This window comes from Platichthys flesus, chromosome 4, assembly GCF_949316205.1.
Source record: "Platichthys flesus chromosome 4, fPlaFle2.1, whole genome shotgun sequence".
Lineage (NCBI taxonomy): Eukaryota > Metazoa > Chordata > Actinopteri > Pleuronectiformes > Pleuronectidae > Platichthys > Platichthys flesus.
The window spans coordinates 26291174-26313298 of NC_084948.1; the positions used below are offsets into that span (position 1 = coordinate 26291174).

Consider the following 22125-nt stretch of genomic DNA (forward strand, 5'->3'; position numbering starts at 1 on the left):
CCCCCCCCCCACCACCCCCCAAATCTTATCGTTGGCAGCGGCTCGGCTCTGCTCAGTAGTCTGAACACGTTGGATCCAAACTTCAGACTGCATTTATTATTCCTCCTCCTCCTCCTCCTCCTGGGCAGACAGCACCGCAGCCTAACACCCAGCAACATACACACACACACACACACACACACACACACCCAGGACAGCAGCATATTGCATCATTCTATCTCCTCTGGACGGTATAATGCATTACAGTGGAGCCGGGGCAGGTGTAGGGTTGCTGTCTGGAGATGGAGGTTCCAGTGGGCGAGAGGAACTCGCTGCCTCAGCTCACACTTTGACCCCGTGACCTTCCAACCGACTGTAGACGACGTTGTGCTGAAATCTTGTTTCTGACTACAACAATCACAAAGTACATTTGTATGACAATGAATAAAAACAATAAAACAATAAATGTACCACCAAGGCCATCGCAACCAGATTCTTTGATAGAAATACGTGTTAATAACTCGACTTTATATCATCGTGCATCCTCTTTCCCGCAGCCCACAGAGAGTGAGAATGTGAGATCACAGAAGGTAAAAGTTGGAAAACTTCACAATGAGCGAGTTTCTAACACGTGACGATGTGAACCTGGAAGAATATTAATATCTCAGGATGATGAAGAGGAGCCGTCCATGGAGAAGACGCCAACTTGGAAAAACGACACGATTCAAGAGAACATCCTCACGTAACAACACAAAGAACTTCCTCTGGTCACACACTAAATACAAATCTATGGGACGTATGAGCTTCACTGTTTTTCTGTGTATCTGCTTTGCTGTTTGTTGTGTGATGAAGTTTCTTGAAAAACAACACAAAAGTTCCTCTTCTTGCTAAGACCCTCCCTCAAAGTAATTTTCGAAATACTGACAGAAGTATTTTCTGCTCGGTTTATAATTAAACTTGATGTTTTTAATCAAACACAAGGACTGAATTTCAGTTTCATAATAGAAGCAGAAAGCACTCAGCCCTCCTCCTCCTCCATTACAGCCGGGCTGCTCCTCATCGTTCCGGCAGCTGCAGCTCCTTCACTCTAATGTCGCTCGGTGCTCCTACAACACGAACCTGCCTCGCTGCCGGAGCCAGGATCTGACCTCTCGACCTCCGGGCTGCGGTGCTGAGCTGTGACTGTGCTGCGTTCAAGTGCACTAACGCACTCCGCTGAGGGAGGTTGCTAAGGAACTGTTTGACTGAACAGCTCTGGAGCCGAGTCCCACCTGGAACCCGACTTCCTGCGGCTGCACTGTTTTGCTTTATCCATTTGCTCTCCCTCTCTGTTTTAAAAAGGTATTGTTATTGTGTGCTGTTTATTTTATTAACACAAAAATGATGTTGAGGAGACAAAACTGACGCTGAAGAATAACTGTGAAGAAACATCCATACATTGATATCGATGAAGAGGAGGAGAGCAAGAGATTCTTTGATGAATCAAGTGTTTTTAAACGACATAATCCAAATATACTTCTTGCTCATCGTGTTTCCTCTCTGAACAAATCCTCTTCCCAGTCGTGCATCTATGATCAACACAGTGGCTTCCGTGTAGCCTCCAATTAAATGTCACGTTCACATGAGGCCTGATGAAGCAGCTTTCGCACACCTCTCCTGATTGTTCTTCATGCGGTGCGCTGCGATGACCTGTACTGCAGGCCGCCACCAGGGGGTGATCCAGACACGTTGAATTCACTATCAGAGCAGCCACGTTGCCCAATAGACGGTCTTCAGTTGCGTCCTCGGAGGACCCGCTCTCACATTGGCCGAACCCAAATGAGACGCTCAGATCTTCCTGTTAGGTCACCAGCTGGCCACGCCCTTACAGCCGTTACCTAGCGGAACAAAGCTACGCACGGAAAACTCTCCTCGTATTTTGGCCTAAATTCAGTCGGCTGGTGTCAAACCTCTCAGCCCCCCCGACTGGCTGGGAGGTGTCAGGTGTCTTCAGCAAACTAACAGGTCAGTGTAAAGACTCCACTGAAGGTCAAATTAAGGGAAAGTGTAAGAAACAGAATTCACGAGAGTAAAGTTCTAAACGCAGAGAGAGCGGTTTGACTCGTTTGTTTAAACTTTGTGAAAATGATTTTGTTCCCGACAACGTTTAACACAAAGTAACTTCCATAGATCTAAAAAAGCAAACACAATATATGAAAATAAAAAAAAAGAATCTTGTTTATAAAGGAAGTAAGTTAGGTCAAATTATTTTTCATTTCACTAACTTCAAGCTCAGGCAGCCGCACACACACACACACACACACACACTCACACACCCACACTCACACACCCACACATGTAAAAACAAAGGCATATGCTCTCATGCACTCAAGCCTGCAGACTGTGGCCCTGAAGCACAGACGCTCACACACATTCAACATACCTGTGAGGATACACAGAAATCTGACTCACTGGGAAACGCTCCATCCAACATCTGACATCTGTGGTTTAATGGCTGCCTGTTAAACCCACAGAACCACACGTCATGATGCTGAGGCAAGTCCGAACCTATCAGGAGCAAACTATTTAGAATTTGTCTTACAGTTGTTTTTTTGTGTGTCTCTTGCAGGGTTTGGGTGAGTGTGGGTCTCGTTGGCCCTTTGCAGGGAGTGAGGCTGGTGGATGCAGACGTGAGGACAGATCAGTGAAGCCTAACAGCATGTGCAGAGGGGTTATTACAGATGGTGAGAGTGAGATAGCGCCGGAGGGGCCCAGCTCATTAAGAAGCTGGACCACACTCCAGTGCAGAGCAGGGAGAGAGGAGCAGCGGAGGGAGGGGGACGCAGAGCCTGGACTGGGAATGGTCACCTGAGTGAAACTGAGATGACGCTGCCGTTTGGAAAATGTCATTAAATACAAATGTGAATCCTTTCTTTGTGTGTTTGTACGACAGCAGTAGATCTGTGTCACATTAGTGTAAAGAAGTGGTATCATGCAGATACTGAGCTGAGGGGGTGCAGAGGCTGCGGCTCCACACAGGAAACAAACAGGACTGTGGCGCCATCTGCCGGTCAGACCGGTCATTTCCTCTGTGGTGTTACAGATGTGGATACACGGACAGATGTTTGCCTTTGCATGGTCTGACTTTGGGCAGGTTTACATATGTCATCGACAATTGTATCTATCATTAAATCAAATTCTATCGTATAGCCCATATTAACAAATTAGAATTTGTTTCACAAGGTGTGACATCCTCTTCACTTAACCTTTAGGAAGAGTGAGAGCAATCCCAGAGAGAGTGCGTCAACAAAATAAACATGTACACCATTTATGAGAAAAGACTGTGTCACATAAATGTAGAGGTGAATCAGTGTTTGAAGTATTTATACAAAAAGAAAAGTGTCTGACAGATGGAGGGAGCAGTAATGTGATGACAGCGGTGAAGCCAACGATGGTAGAATATGTGAGTAGGCATATTGTGTGTCTGAGTTATCTGGTTGTGATCATAATACACAATCAAATGCCTCCACCACCACGATTTAAGATCTACGAGACAAGTGAAGAGGAGAGGTCAAGGTCTCTCGTAACTTATAACTGTGCACAGAGAATTTAGTGAATCCTCTGTGAACTATGTTCTGGGAAATCATCCAAACCTCATGTTACAAGTTATACTCGTGCCACATCCATCCTACGGATCAAATACTGGACTTCCCATGTGGGGCTCTTTCTCTGCCGACCAATCGCGTTCCAATATTTTGTGCAAAGGTGCAGTTTGTTTAAAATATGACTTTCAGTGAGCTGAGAGCTTTAAACAAGATGGGCTCCTGCTTAGTTTGAGTCGTGTAAAATAAATTAAACATAAAGTGCTGGGATGTAGATAAGCGCTTTTACTTTGTTACTGTACTTAGCACTTGGTCATGTTTCTGTACTTTGCTTAAGTAGATTTATTTTCAGGTACATTTCCCTTTTACTCAACATATATCAGCAAATATCTGTTCTTTCCATATCTCAGAATGTGTCTTCTTACATGCTCAGTTTTATATTTAAAAAATATTCAATAAAAAGAGTGATGCTGGTGCACGATCCAATCAGAGCAGGTAACAATAGACTCTGACTCCTTTAACCAGAGCAAACCACGCATTAGGTAAATCCACTCAGTACTTTTAATACTTTAAGTCCAGTTAGAAGTAAAAGTATTTGCACTATACTTTACTCAGGAAAATGCTTCAGTACTTCCACCTCCACCACTGAAATGGACGTTTAGATCATTATATTTTGCCGGTCACACATTACATGGAAGACCAGAGTCCTTCGCTGGTTTGATTGTTAGTAGAGAAAATAGTTTCATTTGATTTTCTGCCGCTGCTCAGTGAGAAACATTCATCCATCAAGATTTCAATGCAGTAGTAGAATAACAGAGCCTTGTGTAGCGAGTGTTGTGAAATCATGAACTCTCTGGTTTATCTAACACAAACTTTGTATTCCTCTGATGACACAGCTGCTTCTGATGTTGTTTTCCGGATTAGTAGAAAACTACCGACCTGTAAATAAGACACTGTTGCTTCCTGCTGTTACACAACATAAAAGCCACAGAGTTACAACACAAGTACAAGATTCATTCCTTCTGGATGGAGTCACTGTGTTAGAAGAGGAACATGTTCTGCTGCCGTCCAACTCCGGCAGGAGCCGAGTGCACGACAAAAAAAAACCCCACCACCGGTTTTGTTCTTTCAGTTCTTTTAATCACTTTTGGAGTTTGTTCTCCAACATGTGTTTCCCTGCACACACGTAACTCCTGCAGAGCATGTGACTCAGCTCCAGCTACTAACAGCCTTACGTGACACAGAACCATTATTCTGTCATCGTGTCCGCTCTGGGGTTTTTCTGAGTCTGCAGCCAAACTGGTGACGTAACTTCCCCCAGTAACGTGAATATGTACAGAAACACAGAAACACAGAAACACAGTCTCACACAATCGACCACGACTTGACAGACCCCGGTGGAAAACACAGAAATTCCTCCTGTACGCTCTCATTCCCCGTCACTCGTCGTCGCCTGCAGCTGCACACATGCTCCGTGTGTCAAACTGGGCTCAGGATTATATGAACATTGGATTTGAAGATGCTGGAATGAACCCACTTTATAATTTGTGTCAGAATTTAACGGATTCAAGATGTATTTTCTCCTTTTTTCCAAATTACAATGTCCTGATTTATATAATCTCTCAACTATCAAAAGCATGGTTTGAATTAAGCTTATTTCAGACCTGCACTGAACTCCAGACAAACTCCAGAGCTTCTCCTGACAGGCCCCGAATAAAAACTCTGGACAATGTTAGAGGGAGGTGATGTGAGAACACGGCGGGAGAAGAGTGGACGCTGGTGTCGATGAGCTGTAAACGACAACACGTGATCTCCACGGCAGCGTCACGGCAGTGGAGAATCTCATGCTGCGTGGTTAATGTGTGGGAGAACGTCTGGAGCCAGAGGTTCGGACATCCTCCAGAGTTGATGCCTGAAAACAACTTCAGAAGGAAGTGGACTCCCAGGCGATTTCAGAAAGTCAAAACTCAACAAAACTTAAAGACAACAACAGACTAGTCGTCTTCAGTTTTGCTTTTCTTCTTCTTTTTCTTCTTCTTCACCGATCCTGCCCCTTCATCACCATACGAAGTGTCCACTGCTTCACATTTGACCGTTACCTCTTCAGCCTTTACCTCCACACTGGGCTCCACTTCCTCTCGCTCCCTGTCCTTCTTTTTCTTCTTCTTCTTCCTCTTCTCCTCTGGGACCTCCGTCATCACTTCATCCTTAATTTCAGCTTCAGGTTCCACTTTGACCAACTCCTCCGACTCCTCTCGCTCCAACTTTATCTGCTTTTCTTTATTTTTCTTCTTCTTATTCCTCCTCCCCTCACCCTCTTCCTCATTTCCTGCTTCCTCTATAGATCGTTTGACCACCAGGGGCCGGAGGGTCGTAGACGAGGGCCCGACGGCGGCTCCGTCCGTCTCGTTCTCTGCCACACGGGTCAGCGTGGGAGTCCTACTGCCAAAGGGTTGGAATCGCTGCTTCAGCCCCGGTGGTATGGAGGGTGCAGGAGCGGCGGGGATGACCTGAGGAGCCCAGTTAGCGCTGGTGTTCCCGTAGCTCTCACACACATTTATCAAGCCTGAAAAAGCAGGAGCGAAAGCAACGCCATCCGACGACCGCTTGTCTGTGGTGAGAAGGTGGAGCTCTGAGGTGCCGTGGGAGGACGCCAGGATGGTGTAGATCTTCTGGCTGCTGGCAGTCGTGGCCCCGGCTGCAGCTGAGGGAACCTTCACGGTCTCCAGACCTGAGAGAGGAACCTTGATGCCACTGAAACTGGACGGAGGGAGGAGAGAAGTGGTTAGGGACCATCAAACAATGTGGGAAAAGTCTTCTTTCCACTTGCTGCAAAAATTAATTACACATGTAAACTGTCAGGAATAAAATATACTTAAAAGTTTTGACAGTGCACGTTTACAGGGTGAAGACTGTACCCACCATTCTGGATCAAAGTTGGCGGGAGCTTTAATGAGCCATAACTCGTTCTTGTTGTTGCTCAGACTCTGTGTTTGTGTGCTGCTGCAGGGGGCGTGGCAGAAAGACACAAAGTCAGCAGGACACTGGTACCTGGACTTCTTCTGGTTCTCTGTGGAGACAAAAAGCACCACTTCATCATTTCATCAACAACATTGGAGAGAACACAAAGGACAACAAGGAGGACTAGTTATTAATAAGATTTAAGTTTCTGGCTTAAAGCAATGTCAAGTGTCATCTTGAGCAAAATAGCTAAAGTCTGGTTGGGAATGAACGATGTGGCCAAAATTATATCAAATGTTCATATCCGTCAATTGAAGTGAATTGAGTGAAGGTTATAGTTTCAAAAAACCTTCTTCATGAGAGAAAGATGAAGACCTGATAAACATCCCAAAAAAATTGTGATGTATTTTTCTGTTTTTAAGTCTGTGAAGCACTTTGCAAGATGCTGTAACAAAATAAATGTGTTTAATATTGTAAATACACTCAGTAAAGTATGAAATGAGTAAAAGTACAACACAAACACAAAGAATAGCAAAAAAACTAATATGGCCAATGTACTCAAACTATATCGATACGTTAAAGATAAAAGTGTTACAGTGAAAGTCACAGTATATAGTAATGTGTATTGGTATTTAAGTACAACGTGAAACTAACACAACTAGCAGTGATAAGTAGCATCTCTCAGAAGCAGCAGCTCGACGTGTGACCTCACCTCGCGCTTTGTGTTGTGTTCCTGCAGCGGGAGACTCCTCTTCCTCTTCACCGGATGAAGAGGACACGTCTTTGGGCATTTTGTTAACTTGTTTTAGGGCAAACGAGCCTCGAGCCGCTGAAGCGAAGCAGTTTCCCGGCTGCGGACTCGTGGCTGCGGCGGGGAGACGCACATGTGTTGTCACGGGATGAACTCCGACCCGCTAGGTACGTCACTTCCGTGCTGGTGGTGGTTGTAGTTCCGAGGCCGTGTTCAGAGGATCTGTTTGCGATTTGAAGATGACGAGAGGGACACTACAACACCCATGATGCACCTCGCCCGCGGGGTTACGTAACGTCGCGGCGTCGGCTGGGAGCAGCGGGTGACAGCAGCGGATCAGGGCCGAAGATAAACAAAACAAAACGGACGGAAAAGAGCGAAAACCCCGCGGAGCTCTGCGCCGATTTCCCCCCCGCGTCATGCGTAACGATGTTCTGACGCGTCTCCACTTCCGCTAACGCAGCCACGTGACGGCGCGCACCTGTGAGGCCAAACGGGGTCACCGAGCTAACGCTTGCTAGCTTAGCAGGCTAGCTACCTGGAGCAGCCATGTCGTCCCCCTCGTCCTCCTCCAGGCGCCAGTGGTGCTACCTGTGCGACCTGCCCAAGATGCCCTGGACCGTGGTGTGGGACTTCAGCGAGGTGGTGTGCCGCGGCTGCGTCAACTACGAGGGGGCGAACCAGATCGAGTTCCTCATCGCGAGCGCCCGGCAGCTGAAGCGCAGCCACGGGATGCAGGACGGCAGCGTCAGGTCGCCCGGTCCCTCGCCCAACAAGCACGGCTCCACCGGGAGGGGGGAGGCGGCGGGAGACGGGGGCAGGCCCCATGCGGACCGCTTCGACCGGGGGGGCAGAGCAGAGGGCGCCGCTGTTCGCGTGCCGCCCAACGGGCTGCACCGCGACGGGCAGCCGCCTCCCGAGCTGAACCGCCAGAGCCCCAGCGGCAGCCGGAGACCCATGCTGGGGGCTGCCATCCCTCCCAGTCTGGTGACGAGCATCGCAGGGATCCCCCACGGGCTACTCGCGGGCATGCCGACTGGTCTCACCGCCAGGACAGCCCCCATGAGCAGCACCATGATCTTCCCCGCCCCGGTGCTGGCCGAGATGAGCCGCAGGCAGCTGGGTATAGGGATGGGGATCGCCCCCTTCATCACCCCGGAGCTGGAGCGGGAGCTCAGCTCGTCTCAGAATCAGCCCAAGACCCAGACCCAGGTCCACACTGTGGCCGGCAGCAGCAAGAGCGCCGGCCTCCCCACCTCCTCGTCCTCCTCCATGGCGGGAGGTGTGAGCCAGACAAGCCCCAAGCCGGCTTCGTCTCCAGCCAGGCAGCCGCGCCCCCTCACCTCCAGGTCCGGTGCGGAGCTCCTGGGCTCCAGCTCCTCAGCAGAGGCGGCCACCACGGCTGCGGCGCTACCCCACAGCGGAGCCTCTGAGCTGGGATCAGCGACCACCAGCGGCACCCTCTCTACAGGAAACACCCTGTCCTGCACCTTGTGTCATGAGAGGCTGGAGGACACACACTTTGTCCAGTGTCCATCAGTGCCAGCCCACAGGTTTGTGCAGACGCTGGTCTTTATGTTTAGACTAAAACAAATACTTGGTTAACACTAAAATAACAATTTATTTGTGTCAGTGGCTTTGTGTCTCTCTGAAAGTTGTAATACCTTGTTCTTTGTCTACCTACACCACATGTAGGTTCTGCTTCCCGTGCACCAGGGTGTACATCCAGAGCCGGAGGGGAGACGGGGAGGTGTACTGCCCCAGTGGAGAGCGCTGTCCGCTGGATAACTCTCCCAACAGCCCCCCTTGGGCCTTCATGCAGGGAGAGGTCTCCACGATACTGGGCACTGGTGGAGCAGGCCCTGCAGCAGCTCCTGCACCTGGAGCCGGGTCAGGGCCCGGACCTGCTCCTGCCAATACGTCCGGGCCAGGGAGCGGAGGCGGATCTGGGAACGGAGACATCGCTGTTAAGAAAGAGAGAGAGACGTGATGGGGATTTCCATTGAAGCCAAGACCCAACACAGCAACAGGCAGGTCCTCAGACATCCGACCACTCATCTGACACCTGGAGCCTCTTACCAGAACGCTCCTTAGTTAACCTTTTTTAGTTTTCAAGTAGTTTGCTGAGATAAATCTCTGAAAGCAAGTTATCAAATCACCAAAGTTTTATCATCCAGGTTCTGCAGGATTTTGTAATAACAAATTAAATCGTAGCTAGAAAAGATCAGTCAGGCTGCAAAGATGTAGTTTAAAGACGTATTAATAAGGAGCCATCATCTGATAGTGATGTGTAATTAAATACCATGTCTTTGTTGCTTTTTGTCACCTCAGAGTCGTATCCCACACCACGAGGAGAAGGCTGATCTGCACCTCAGACATCCAGAGGAGTAAACACAGCGACTCACAGTAAAACTCCACTACACAGGTCTAATCTCCACCTACTCACACAACCCCCACCCACTTGTTCAGACTGGAGTTGCATAGGCTGCCTTCACAAATTGTCATTACTGCTTTTTATTTTTGTTTTTAATTATCTAAACAAAGGTCGACTTCGCCAACTTCTAATGTAAATTCAGGCATTCTGATATAATGAGAATGTGAAATCAATTGTCTCGGTGCATCCTGGACGGCCGGAGCCCCCCCCCCCCCCCTCTGGAAAAACAGCACAGATCTTTATCAAGACAGTGAATGTGTGACTGAGTATATCCATTCATCACCATCCCATATTCTGGACCAATCAACAACTGAGCAGTGGCTACTTGTGTAGAGTTCACAGTGGCTGGTTCCAACAGGTGATTGACTTCACCAGCTTTCAGCAAGATGTCCCACTTTTCTACAAAGAAAGCAAAATCTTCCAGATGCACTTTAATAAGCAAACATCAACACAACAGAGCTGAATGTCTCAATTTGTCTCCCTATGGCCACACATTCATTAATCTGTCCTGGTTTTCACAAACTGGAAGCTGTTTGTGTGAGAGGCGTTCACATGTGGATTTGACTCGCTGGAGTTCAGGAGGCAGGATGTTAATGTCATGGATGTGTCTGCTCGCCGGCTGTGATTTCTTTAGACGATCCTCTGCTCTATTCAAACAACCGACTCGATCAGACATTAGATGTTATGCTCTGTGACCTTTGCTTTGATGCGTCCACCTCCTCCAGGTTATGTCTAGAAAGGTTCAGGGCGTTAGTGCATGTGTCAAAGAAGCCCTGAGCTGGGATTGATTTTATCTGCTCATGGTAGCTAGCTCTAACTGCGTCCTGTAGCTTGTTGGGGATATTTTCTGTTTCATATAACCCTTCCCACACTCGCACTAAGTAGCCCCTGTCCAGTGTTAGTTGTTAACGGTTCATTCAATATTGTGTTTGCACGAGAAAGCACAAAATCGTCATTGGTTCCAACACGAACATTACAAATGCAGTAGCCCCGGTTGTTGTGTATCCTCGTTAATGAACAAACTGGCCTAAGGATCTGTCTAAGACAAAAAAGACATTATTTTAAACATTTGTGCTTAATTGACAAGAAATTGACAGCAGTGACAGCAGCGTGTATCTGAAACACAGATAAGACTGAATCAATGTCCTGGTGTATTTTTCAAACTAATTGAAAAGAAAGAACTCCACGAAAACACGAGCTGCTCGTGCAAACCCACTCGAGCTGGGGACAGGAAAGCCAGTTTCTCTCTGGGTTGTTTTTATCGTCCACTTTAAGCGAAGCTGACTTTGACCCAGAGAGACGAGAATGTTTGCTGAGCAGAAACAAGCGGTTTGTGTGTCTGAGCATCGAGCAGCAACACAAACTCTGTGTTTCATACACGATGCAACCCAGCGTACGCTGTACCCCGAATGTATATGAAGATATCTATTGATAGACCTAGGACTATATTTTTTACTAGAATATTAAATGTTCTAAACTGTATAGACCCATAATAGTATGTATGTGCAATCCTTAGTCATGGTATATGCAACAGTTTGGAAAATGTAATTAAAGACGACTGCGTCTCATTTCTTAAACCCTTTGTTTTTTAAAGGGAGAACCCACCTACAACGATTTAATACCCGTTTCTCTCAAACAAGAAAACTTCTATTGAATCACTATTCATAAGAACATTTGAACTTTTAATCTTAGACAAAGTTTGTTTAGTTTGCTTTCCTTTCATACTTAATAATTACAGATGTTCCACTACCATTTTTCCTTTCCTGATACCGATTCTGATACTTCAAAATGTATATATATATATATATACATACAAAATGTACTTTAACAGCTGTATGTTTATAACCAAGAACGAAAAAATCACACAGATGAGTAAATATAGGAATTACTTGCTTTGAATATCTGGTAAAGTGCACTTCCACCTTGGAATATTTCCAAATTGTTGACATATTATCTCGCTCCACTACATCACTGGAAATCAATTCCTCTCGCAGCTCAAAAACATTTCAGCGAACAAGTCTTCTAATCCTATTTGTCACATTAAAATAGACAAATTACACTTTAAATAATTTCCTAAATTGAACAATCCACCAGTTAAGTCTCCACATATTACCAGGGATTAGTTTTTTGGTGGTTTCTCTCTTTATGTGTGCGTGTACTCGCCCGTACACACACAAACCAAAGGTCATTTTATGTCCAACCGGATGTTTCTGGATGTAAATGTTTTATGATAAGATTTATATATATTGCTATATTTCTTGGCCAGGTCGTCACTGGCTCCCTTCATCAAGCCGGTAGAGTACACAGGCGGATGCAGGTCCACTGTTCCTGTGGGAGTTTACATGTAAGAGTCTACAGTATTGAACAGAAACCTAATCTAGGCCTTCGATACTGAGAGAATCTCCCACTGAGGAGGTGTGTCCTCCAGAAATGTCCTTTGAAGAAGTGGAATTTAAGTTTAATATGCACTGATACATCATGCAATCCCTTGTTAAGTGCCTTTTTTAAATGTTTACCGTCTGTGTGTGTGTGTGTCTCTGTATATGTGTGTGCGTGTGTGTGTGTGTGTCTGGGAACCTCAGGGGAAGTAGAGTGCAATGGCTTTTTTATTGTCTCGTCAATGATTAACCTGAATCTGTTTCCCTTCAATCGCCATAAGACGGCTTTTGCTTTTATCAGAAGCCTTTGTAAAAGTATGAAGGCCGTCCTTTGTTTGGATATGGTCTCTTTATCTCTCTCTCTCTCTCTCTCTTTCTGTTTCTTTTCATTTGATATTTTTAGATCTGTTGGTTTTATTGTAGCTTCATGTACAAAATAGAAACCAGGAATAAATGGGATGGAAACTTGCTCTTGTCTCTCTGGTTCTTTGGTTTGAGGTTAAATCACATCCAATAATTTGTTAATGAAGAATTACTTTATAGATGTGTAAATATCAAGATTTCTCTGTTGGAATTCATAAACCTTTTTATGTATGTTGTTTAATGAATCCATGTTAACACAACAATCCTATTTCTCAGTGTTCGGCCTCACTGCCACAATAAAAAACAGATTTTCCTCAGGACTTGAACTACGATAGACGACGTTAAGATATTAATATCCTGTTTGGTTTCTGAGAATTTACCTTTTAATACACATATTGTCATGGTGGGTTCTGAAAGGCTGATGCAGGCCTGGGATTGGAGTCAATCTTCTTTTACGTGTTCCTGTGTTTTAACTAGAAAGCAATAAATGGGTTTGGTATTTCTCTACCAGAATTAAATTCAGACCATCATGTGTGAAGACTTTTTTTTTTTTCAGGGGTCTCAGGCTGTTTTGGATTCATGATCTCAGCATCTCCTCAAACCAGAATGAGGAACATTTAGATCTGGAGCCTTCACATCTGAGTAGGAGTTGATGTACCAGGTGAACTTTGTCTTGTTCCAGCAGCTTTGAGCCTCATGACTTGTTGATCAACAAGATAAATTAAAATGTGTTTGTAAGAAACTAAAAATCCAGGCTCCAGTCAAACAGTGAAAGTACCGGCTGATTTACTTAATTCACCTAATTACACCAAACAGGCAAATAATACTCAAGAGCCTAGAGGGGAGAAAAACCCAAGAATAAACCGAAGAGAATACAAACAGTATTGAAAGATAACTTAAACCTGTGTGGATGAGAAGTTGTTCGGTGGGAAACAGATGCTCACAAAGGTATCTAACAGATTGTATTGTATATAAATCTTAATAAAATATTAGATTATACTTTTACAAGAGGAATAAACTATAGAAAACCCTAGAAGTATGTAGCAAGCTTACTTTTATTATGAAATGTAAAAACCTTTTTTCTGTAAAAGTGGGTAAATTGTATTATCTATCTATACAGTATACACACTACGATCTAATATACTGCATGTAACACAATTTACAAGTTCAAAACTTCTATAAAAAGTAATTTATTTTCCAATAATTATTAAAAAATATTTTCTGTTCCTCAGGACTTTATTTTAATAATTAAACCTTCCAATGGTCCAAAGACAGCCCGTGCAGGTCTAACGCTTCTGTTCGGTGGTGGCCACACGATGGCGCTCTTCAACTCTCTGAAGGCCCAGAAGCTGCTGAGCGGATTGATGATTGAATCACGTTTTATCAGATTCAGGATATTATGGTCTGTAAAACCAACAAACCTCAGATTACGTTTTAATTACATGAAGGCGAAACAGAACTACAACTTAAAATCCTTTTTTCACAAATCTGTCTCAAGTATGAATCACAATCAGCATCAAACCAAACTCCTGATTCAAAGCAACGTGGGTAGAATATTAGACTCTTAATGCTGAAGCTGCTGATTTTAATGGTGAAGAAGAAGTTAATATGGAGGGAAGGGGGACGGGGACGGGGGGACGGGGGGGGGGGGGTGAAGTTATTCCTCCCCACTGTATGACCGTCGTGCTCCGATCTGTCGTTTCCTCCATTAGGCGCAGCTCGTTACAGCTTTTGTTAAACCAATTAAAGAGGTGTTAATGGACGATGGAGGAGCCATTGGCATGAAAAACTGCCCGCAGAGAGAGGATATGACTACATGTAAGTTTGGAGGGGGGGGGGGGCATTACACCAATCACCTGCGTACTGAGAGGAGAGGAGGAGGAGGAGGAGGAGGCTTGATGCGTCATGAACAAAACACCCAAACCAGCATCCTTCAAATTAATGTTTATCATACTGCACAGAGGAGCGAACACATGTCAGGAACTCGTTTAACCATTTCTCTCTTCGAAGCTGCACAGGTTCGATGCTGTGTCACCTTCCACGTCGTGAAATCATTGTGAAGTCACAGCTGAACCAAACTGGTATCACCTCCAAAACTGATCTCTGAGCATGCGAGAGATCTTGTTATCATCAATTTGAGGAAACCCTCTGAAGGAGTACAGACATTTGTTCCCTTAAAGCTGATGAAGGAACTGAAAGACAAGCTCATCTGTAAACTGTCGAATTAAAACGCAGCTCTGGCTTTTGACGCAGAACTTAAAGAAATCCGTTTATTCCCATGTGACGCTTCCTCGGTGATAATCACGCTTCTCCTGTGTTTTAGTGCGTCAACTGTGTGAGGATGTCTGAAGACGCTGGAGGTCAAAGTTGATCAAGCTTTAATCTGCAGCTGCTTCTCCGTGCGGATGAAGAAAGCTCGTCTCTTTCAGGCCTAATTACATCATTACAGACACTGAGGTGTGAGCTCATCCCGCGTGTTAATCGACTTCACAGCCTTTTGCAAACAGGCGATGATCGTCCAGACTCCTGCAGGTGAAGTCCTGCGGAGAGTCTGATTGACGAGGTCGGTGCAGTTCTAACTCGGAGCTGAAACATCACGATGAAGACGTGGATGGACATTCTGAGGGTTTGAGGAAAAAGCCTCATCTCATTGATTATCACAGAAAAACCTCCCAGCACGAACAAAATGTCCTGAAGACGCCGATTTACATGAAGGCAACACAACTGAACGCTGCAGAAATCTATACAATAAATGTTCACATCTCATAAAGTCTCTGTTTTCCCACATCGAGCCGCTGGTTTAACACTCGACCCTTTCTGCCCGGTGCCTCTGCTGCGTGTGCGCGCTGATGCTCCTTCCTGTTATTTCTTATTTCCTTTTTTTCTCACCGTCTAATCCCATCGACCTCCCGCCTGCGCATCAATTACATCTCCATTGAGCGGCCATTAGGCGGAGGCATTGACATTCACAGGCCTCCGTCTGCTCCGAGGCCTGATGTGTATTCGGGCCCTGTGCGTTACACCGGGATTACATTATTTATTGTTGTGCGTCGGGTCGCGGAGAAAGGACGAGGTCGTTTTCAACCGTTCCACATTTACGCACAAATTACGCACAGGAGAATCCAGTCGAGACGAATGGTTGTTTATTGAAACAAGCGCGTTCCTTTACGCAGCAAGCACACTCTGTCTTTTTATGCTCTAAGTTTTTAATATTGATCTTATTTCACTTTTTGCTGCAGCAGTAACACACTAGGGAGGGGGGGGGGGGGGTCAGTTTTTGTATTCCTTTGGGAATGTGGCGGTGGGAACAGAAGGGGTTTGCATTTTTCTGATTAGGATCTCTGATTATCTGATCTTGTTCTGATAGTCAAATATTCGTGGTTTTTCATGACTATCGGGGAAATATTTGACTATCAAAGACCAGAATCTGAAATAAGTTTGGCGGTTTTTACAATTGAGCCCCGGGAGGAACGTGTTAAAAGGCTCAGCGCCCAGAAAAGTGATAGCCGGGGGAATTAACCACTTTCACACCCCTGAACGCAGACACACACACACACACACCTCAAAAACTCACTCCACACCCCCAATCAAACTCTACAGTAGATCTTTGCCAAATCAAACGAAACATCAGAACTTCTCTTTTTCAAGCAACATTTATTTTATTTTCCCAACAAACTCCAGATAAATTGGAATTTATAAAATAAATAAAAAGTAGTTTTGTTTACTTGAATCATATGATTGCTAATTTTTAATTGTGTTTTCTATTGCCCAAACACAGAGTTTTTACATCTACAGTTATTCCCCCTCTGACCATATTAACACTTCCCTAGGACGAAGTTCACTTAGAAAATGAAGCGCTCATCGCTGTTCCTGAAACCCCTGTGAGACAGTCAGTGGTCCGGGTGGCCCCCGTGCAGCCGCAGGGCCAATATACAGCACGCCAGGGGGCCATATCGGCCTTTTTGCGGGGCCCTTCCTGGATCCTAACACCGTATTCAAATGCGAGGAGCGGGGCGGGGCCCGGTGGCTCCGTATAAGACCAGCGCGTCCAAGTTTCTTTACTGTATTTGCGCGCAACAGCTCCGCCTGCGTCCCGAGGCCCCCGGTCCATCGAGAGAGACACGGGACAGACGCTGCTGAGACCTAACGAGCCAGGTTATGAAACGATGGATGAGTGACAAATAAGAAATATTGACTTTACTATTCCAGGAGCAGAAAGGCTCTTCACTTTTTATTCCTCTCCGGTTTTTCTTTTTGGTTCGAGATCTTTTCTCCTTCGTTCTTGGGCAAAGGAGGAAAATCCCCGTCTGGATTTTCCCCCCCGAAATCTTCAAACTCTGCGACGGATTTTATATTTATTTTTTTAATTAGTTTTTTTAAAGAAATAGATTTTTCCCTCAAACGTGTCAGAGATACGACTTTCATCCTCCAGAGGTTTGTGTTGGGGATGTTGAGCTCTGTGAAGATGGAAACCCATGATCTGCCAGAGTGGAATACTTTCTACAGCGAGGCCAGCGAGGTAAGGACGCGTTCACACATACACAGAACTTTCAAACTAGAATGTATTGTATGAATATGAATCTAAATGTCTTCATGAAGTAGGTCTGTGTCTCACTTTCCATCTGGAATCAGGTGGAAGAGTCGTGACAGATTTTTGTTTGCGCACAGAAGGACTCGATCTTATTCTGATCGCATCTAAAACAATATTGAAAAAGACTTCATATTAAAACCTTAACCTAGCCTGGAAACTATGCAGGAGTAGAATAAGAATTAAATTAACTTGTGATAAAATAAGAATTAATGTGACGGAGGAGGAAGGACAATTATTATTTGAAAAACAATTTTATAAAATAAATCAAATACAAAATATTTAAAATCATTGCAGCAGCAGTTACTAATAATATGAAGCAAATAAAACAATAAGTTCTACTTTTAATTATTTATTTAATCCAAAGTTTACATCATAGGCTTCAAGCAGATGTTTTTACTCGATAGTTTAAATAATCATTATTCTTCCTCCTCCTCCTTCTTCTCTCATTGTGTCGCAGTCTAAATGTTTTAATTCAGTCAGAGTTAATTTTATCAGCAGCTTCAGTTCTCACCTCAGTTCGACCTGATGAAATTACTGAGAAGAAAGACTCTGATAATATTTAACCAACGATCAGTAAACGAGCCGAGATACCTCCTGTCCCCCTGCGGATCTAAAAACAACGAAATTTTTCTTAAAGCTTTTACAGATTTGATTCAAAGAGACAATTCGTGTAATTAACACTTTTTTTTCGAAACGTAATAAATAGAGAATGGAAAAATAAAACTCCTCTATTTGATCTCGAATGCTGGACAGCGTGTTTTTTCCACGGGAGCAGCGGAGGAGGCCGTCTGAACCCAGGGGCACCGTGACGCGCTTTTACGCATTTTCAGGTTAACATCTCGGTGTGAAATCCATGTCCTCCCCGCTCACTGAGAGCCTCTTTGTGCATTGATAAGAAGTCTCCTTCTTCCAGTCGAACCGTTTTCTCTTCACTTTTAACAGCGGATTCTACCTGAGAAAATAATTTAAATCAAACCGTCAGAACAGAACTCTTTCTGTGATTGTTTTTTAAATGATTGCAAATTAAATTAAAGATCAATATTAGATTTTTTTTTGAATTTGTTTATTAGAAATTACACTGTTGAACTCTTTGTTGCACGTGTGTGAAGTTTCTTGTGAGTAACCAGATGTTGTTTCTCTCTGTTCCAGATGTATTCCTCTCCCAGCACCATGAACTCAGGTCTGGGCTCCATGGGCTCCATGGGCTCCATCAACAGCTACATCAACCTGAACCCAGCCACCGCCTCCCCCGCAGGCATGAACATGGCGTACCCCAGCTCCAGCCTCAGCAACTCCCCACTGGCCTCCATGGGAGCCGGGCCCGGCCACATGTCCCTCTCCCCGGTGGCCTCTTCCCTCAGCACGAGCTCTCTCGGTCAGCTGGGCCCTGGTGGATCCAGCTCCCTGGGCTTGACCCACTACCAGAACATGGGCCAGTCCATGAGCCAGCTGGGATACCCCTCGACCGGGACCCTGAGCCGGGCCGGGCCCAAGGAGATTCCCCCCAAGCCCTACCGGCGTTCCCTGACCCACGCTAAGCCGCCATACTCGTACATCTCGCTCATCACCATGGCCATCCAGCAGAGCGGCAGCAAGATGCTCACCCTGAACGAGATCTACCAGTGGATCATGGACCTGTTTCCCTACTACCGCGAGAACCAGCAGCGCTGGCAGAACTCCATCCGCCACTCGCTCTCCTTCAACGACTGCTTTGTGAAGGTGGCTCGCTCGCCAGACAAGCCGGGCAAAGGCTCCTACTGGACTCTGCACCCACAGTCAGGCAACATGTTCGAGAACGGCTGCTACCTGAGGCGCCAGAAGCGTTTCAAGATCGAGGACAAGTTGGCAAAGAAAGGAGGCAAGAGCCAGGAGGGGGGCTCAGGGAAAGGAGGGCACAGTGGAGATCACCTGGGGGAGGATCACAGCCCCACAGGAGGATCCGACGGAGCTGACTCCGCTCACTCAGACAACTCCCACCCGGGCTCCTCAGACGACCAGCCGCACCCCCGAAGCTCCCTGATTCCACTAGACTGCCCTGTGCTGTCCTCTCACCTCCACAGCCCACCGATCTCCCTGCCTCCCTCCTCTTCCACCTCCTCTTCCATCCCTCCATCCTCCATGTCCCTCTCTGGCACCTCCTCGGCTTCCTCCAACCCGCTCCTCCACTCCCATTCCTTAGTGGGTGGCCCCCACCTCCTGCCCAGCGCCATGCAGCAGCACATGGAGCTACAGAGCGACGCCCTCAAGTCCCTGGACCCCCACTACAACTTCAACCACCCCTTCTCCATCACCAACCTCATGTCCAACGAGCAGAAGATGGACCTCAAGTCCTACCAGGACCAGGTGATGGCCTACAACAGCTACACGGGCGCCACTCCTGTGGGAGCCAAGCAGATCTACGACAGCCCCGGGCCGGTGGCCATGGACTCAAGTGCTTATTACCAAACTCTGTACAGCCGCTCGGTGCTCAACGCCTCCTAATGTGGACACACACACCTGGTGAGCCAAGATGGAGACTTCTCTTTTAGCTCTGCCTTTTCTAAAATGGACACCCCAGCTCTCTTTATTTTCCTCTTCCTTTCTCTCTCCCTCTCTGGCGCTCGTCCAGCGGCCTTGAAAGAGACTCACATCTAAAATGGCCGCCGTGTTTGCGGGACCAAAGAACAGTTTTTTTTGGGGGGGGGGGGGCGGGGGGAGGGGGGGTCTTTTACCAGCTTCTGATGAACGTGCAAACATGGGTTTGGTTACATGGAGGAAAGAGAAGTGAAGCTGGACGTTGAGAAGTCTGAACTGACGATGAAGACACTTGACCCGTCCGTGTGCAGGAGCTCTGTGCTCGGTTAAATTGGCTTTGTACAAAATGTAAATAGAACTAATGTGGGGGAAAAAAGGATTACTTGCATTTATTTATGAAGGGAATAAATTTTAATATATCTTGTAAAGTGCTCTGTCAGCCAGTTACAACCCAAATGTGAGGAAAGAAGAAGTTTCAGGTTACTGCTTCAGGCAGGTGTTACTGCAGCGGGAGACAGTTTAGTACATATTTTTGTTTTGTTACAGCTTTTCACTTCATGTTCCGTCATTTCTGTTCCGTCAGGCGTCCGTCAAATGCAAACGTAGCTCGTGAAGTCTTTACTTTTCCCCAAAAAAATGATTTGTAGGTTCTGTTTGATATGAAGAAAAAGAAAAAAAGCCATTTCAATGTTGCTGGAGCACAAAAGGAGACAGACAAACAATAATCTGCAGCCAGAAGGAAAGAGGCAAAGAAACTGTGGTTAAAAAAAAATCTTTAAAAAAAAAGCATGTTGTGTTTTCTGTCCGAATCATTTCCTGTTGTAACGTAGACGAGAGCGTCGGAGCCGAAAGCTTCACCACCACCGGAGACACTCAACAGCTGGCGGGTGAGGTGCACGGGGGAGTGCAGTCAGTTACTGAAGCAGCGGAGGGGAGGAGAGATGCACTATGGGAGGATTTACATACAGTACTTTGCACTATGGAGCTCCCAGTGGTCAGGTGGGCTGATAGTGTGTGTGTGTGCATGTGTGTGTGTGTGTTACAACAATACTTAGAGCGACCCCTTACACCGTCAATGCCTCGGCTCCATGGGATCAGTGTAACAATGTCCGAGGGCGTGGACTAACCCCCGCTGTCCTCACCTGCCGCTCTGATAAGAGATCAATGTATCCATGATCTATTGAAGGATTCCTCAGAGGACGCACGAGTCTCAGGTCACACGCCGGCGTCCTCAGTGTGGAGCAGATTTTAGTTCCTGTCTTTTTATTTAAGCTATGGTCCTTCTCGAACTTTGAACGTGTGCTGATATAATATATTGTTGTTTTTTTGTTGTCATTTGGTTTTAATTGTGCTGAAAATGATTCATGTTTCATTTTTTCTTATTAAAAAGGCAAAATATGTGGGGAGAAAAAAAATTGTGCGTTTGATTTTCTTGTTCCATCTTTTGGCTCGACAGGGGCGGAGGCAGGGATATAGGGGCCTTGTGAAAAGAAATTACATGGGCCCCTGTCACCACCCAACACGCCACCCAAGAATTAAACTGTTATAGATTCAATTAAGTGTTTACAGTTTGATATCTTAATAACTAAACAGGTGTATAAAGAATTATTCTATTAATGATGGTAGGTTGTTTGATTAAAGAAATGTATCTTATGTTATATAATTGATTGGGGCCCTTGTCAGTTACAGGCCCCTAGAATCATCTCAGCCCTGGTAGAGCCCCTAGAATAATTTACATTTTCACAGACATTGATTCTTTCTCTTTTTACTAGGACAAGTTTGTTTTACATTTTGCAAGATTTTACATAGAAATAAAAAAGTAGTTAAAACAAGGTATTTAAAGGTTTTAAGAAATTGTTATGCGACCAGCTTCTTAATCTCAGAACTAAAGGTGAAGTCATTGTCGACATATTCTACCAACGACTTGGTTAAAAGCAGGAAAAGGTCTCGATCACGGAGTCAGAGTGGAGTGGACGACACGTCTCAATCAATCAGTCGGGTTCTTTCACCTGGCTGGCGAGGCCGTGGAATAGCAGAGCCTTGTTGAAACAGCTCCTGAGCAAATGACTGTGGTGTGTGACATGTCGGACTGGTAGACTAAACACGGCTGGATCCCACTGAGAGCCTCAAAGCAGAGCTCTGCACAGGCAGCATCACACACACACACACACACACACACACACTCACACAGACACGCACACAGACAAACACCCACAAACACACAGCAAGACCCGGACCAGTACAAAAGGGACTGACCTGCCTCTGACCCACCGCTGGAAAAGCAAGACCAGAGACAAATAAATAAAACACAACCTGGAGAACAGAAGCAGAATATTTTTGTCTTTAATCTTCAGATCGTCCCGAGTAAAACTGCAGACGTGAAATTGAACAATTTCTCTAAACGTGTCAAAGATGCTGTCGGACTGAAAAGCTGGAAAACAGCAGCTGAAATATAGAAATCTGCAGATTGACAGTTGTTTAAAATTCCTGATCCATATTTCAAATGTTGCAGACGATGAATTCATGAATAAAAACATAGTTCAGTCAAATTAACTGGTAACACAACGACACTG

The 22125-nt window shown here is 45.6% G+C and overlaps 3 protein-coding genes across 4 annotated transcripts; 2 read left to right on the top strand and 1 right to left on the bottom strand.

The window, feature by feature from the left end:
- Nucleotides 1-4678: 4678 nt before the first annotated feature.
- Nucleotides 4679-7505, bottom strand: polr1g (RNA polymerase I subunit G). Its single transcript, XM_062385606.1, has 3 exons — nucleotides 7234-7505; nucleotides 6483-6630; nucleotides 4679-6320 (listed from the first exon to the last, which is right to left on the bottom strand). The coding sequence occupies exons 1-3, from the start codon at nucleotides 7310-7312 to the stop codon at nucleotides 5555-5557; spliced, it is 993 nt and encodes a 330-aa protein (XP_062241590.1). The 5' UTR covers nucleotides 7313-7505; the 3' UTR covers nucleotides 4679-5554.
- A 56-nt stretch (nucleotides 7506-7561) lies between these two features.
- On the top strand, nucleotides 7562-12553 carry irf2bp1 (interferon regulatory factor 2 binding protein 1). Of its 2 annotated transcripts, none has more exons than XM_062385605.1 (3): nucleotides 7562-8825; nucleotides 8968-9306; nucleotides 9604-12553. In XM_062385605.1, the coding sequence occupies exons 1-2, from the start codon at nucleotides 7822-7824 to the stop codon at nucleotides 9260-9262; spliced, it is 1299 nt and encodes a 432-aa protein (XP_062241589.1). In that variant the 5' UTR covers nucleotides 7562-7821; the 3' UTR covers nucleotides 9263-9306; nucleotides 9604-12553. The 2 variants fall into 2 exon arrangements, with proteins under 2 accessions (XP_062241589.1, XP_062241588.1); XM_062385604.1 differs by having other exon boundaries at nucleotides 7564-8825; nucleotides 8968-9302.
- A 3942-nt stretch (nucleotides 12554-16495) lies between these two features.
- On the top strand, nucleotides 16496-19719 carry foxa3 (forkhead box A3). The gene is made up of 2 exons (XM_062385607.1): nucleotides 16496-16966; nucleotides 18188-19719. Exons 1-2 carry the CDS (start codon nucleotides 16895-16897, stop codon nucleotides 19517-19519), a joined length of 1404 nt encoding a protein of 467 aa, XP_062241591.1. The 5' UTR covers nucleotides 16496-16894; the 3' UTR covers nucleotides 19520-19719.
- The last annotated feature ends 2406 nt before the right edge of the window (nucleotides 19720-22125 follow it).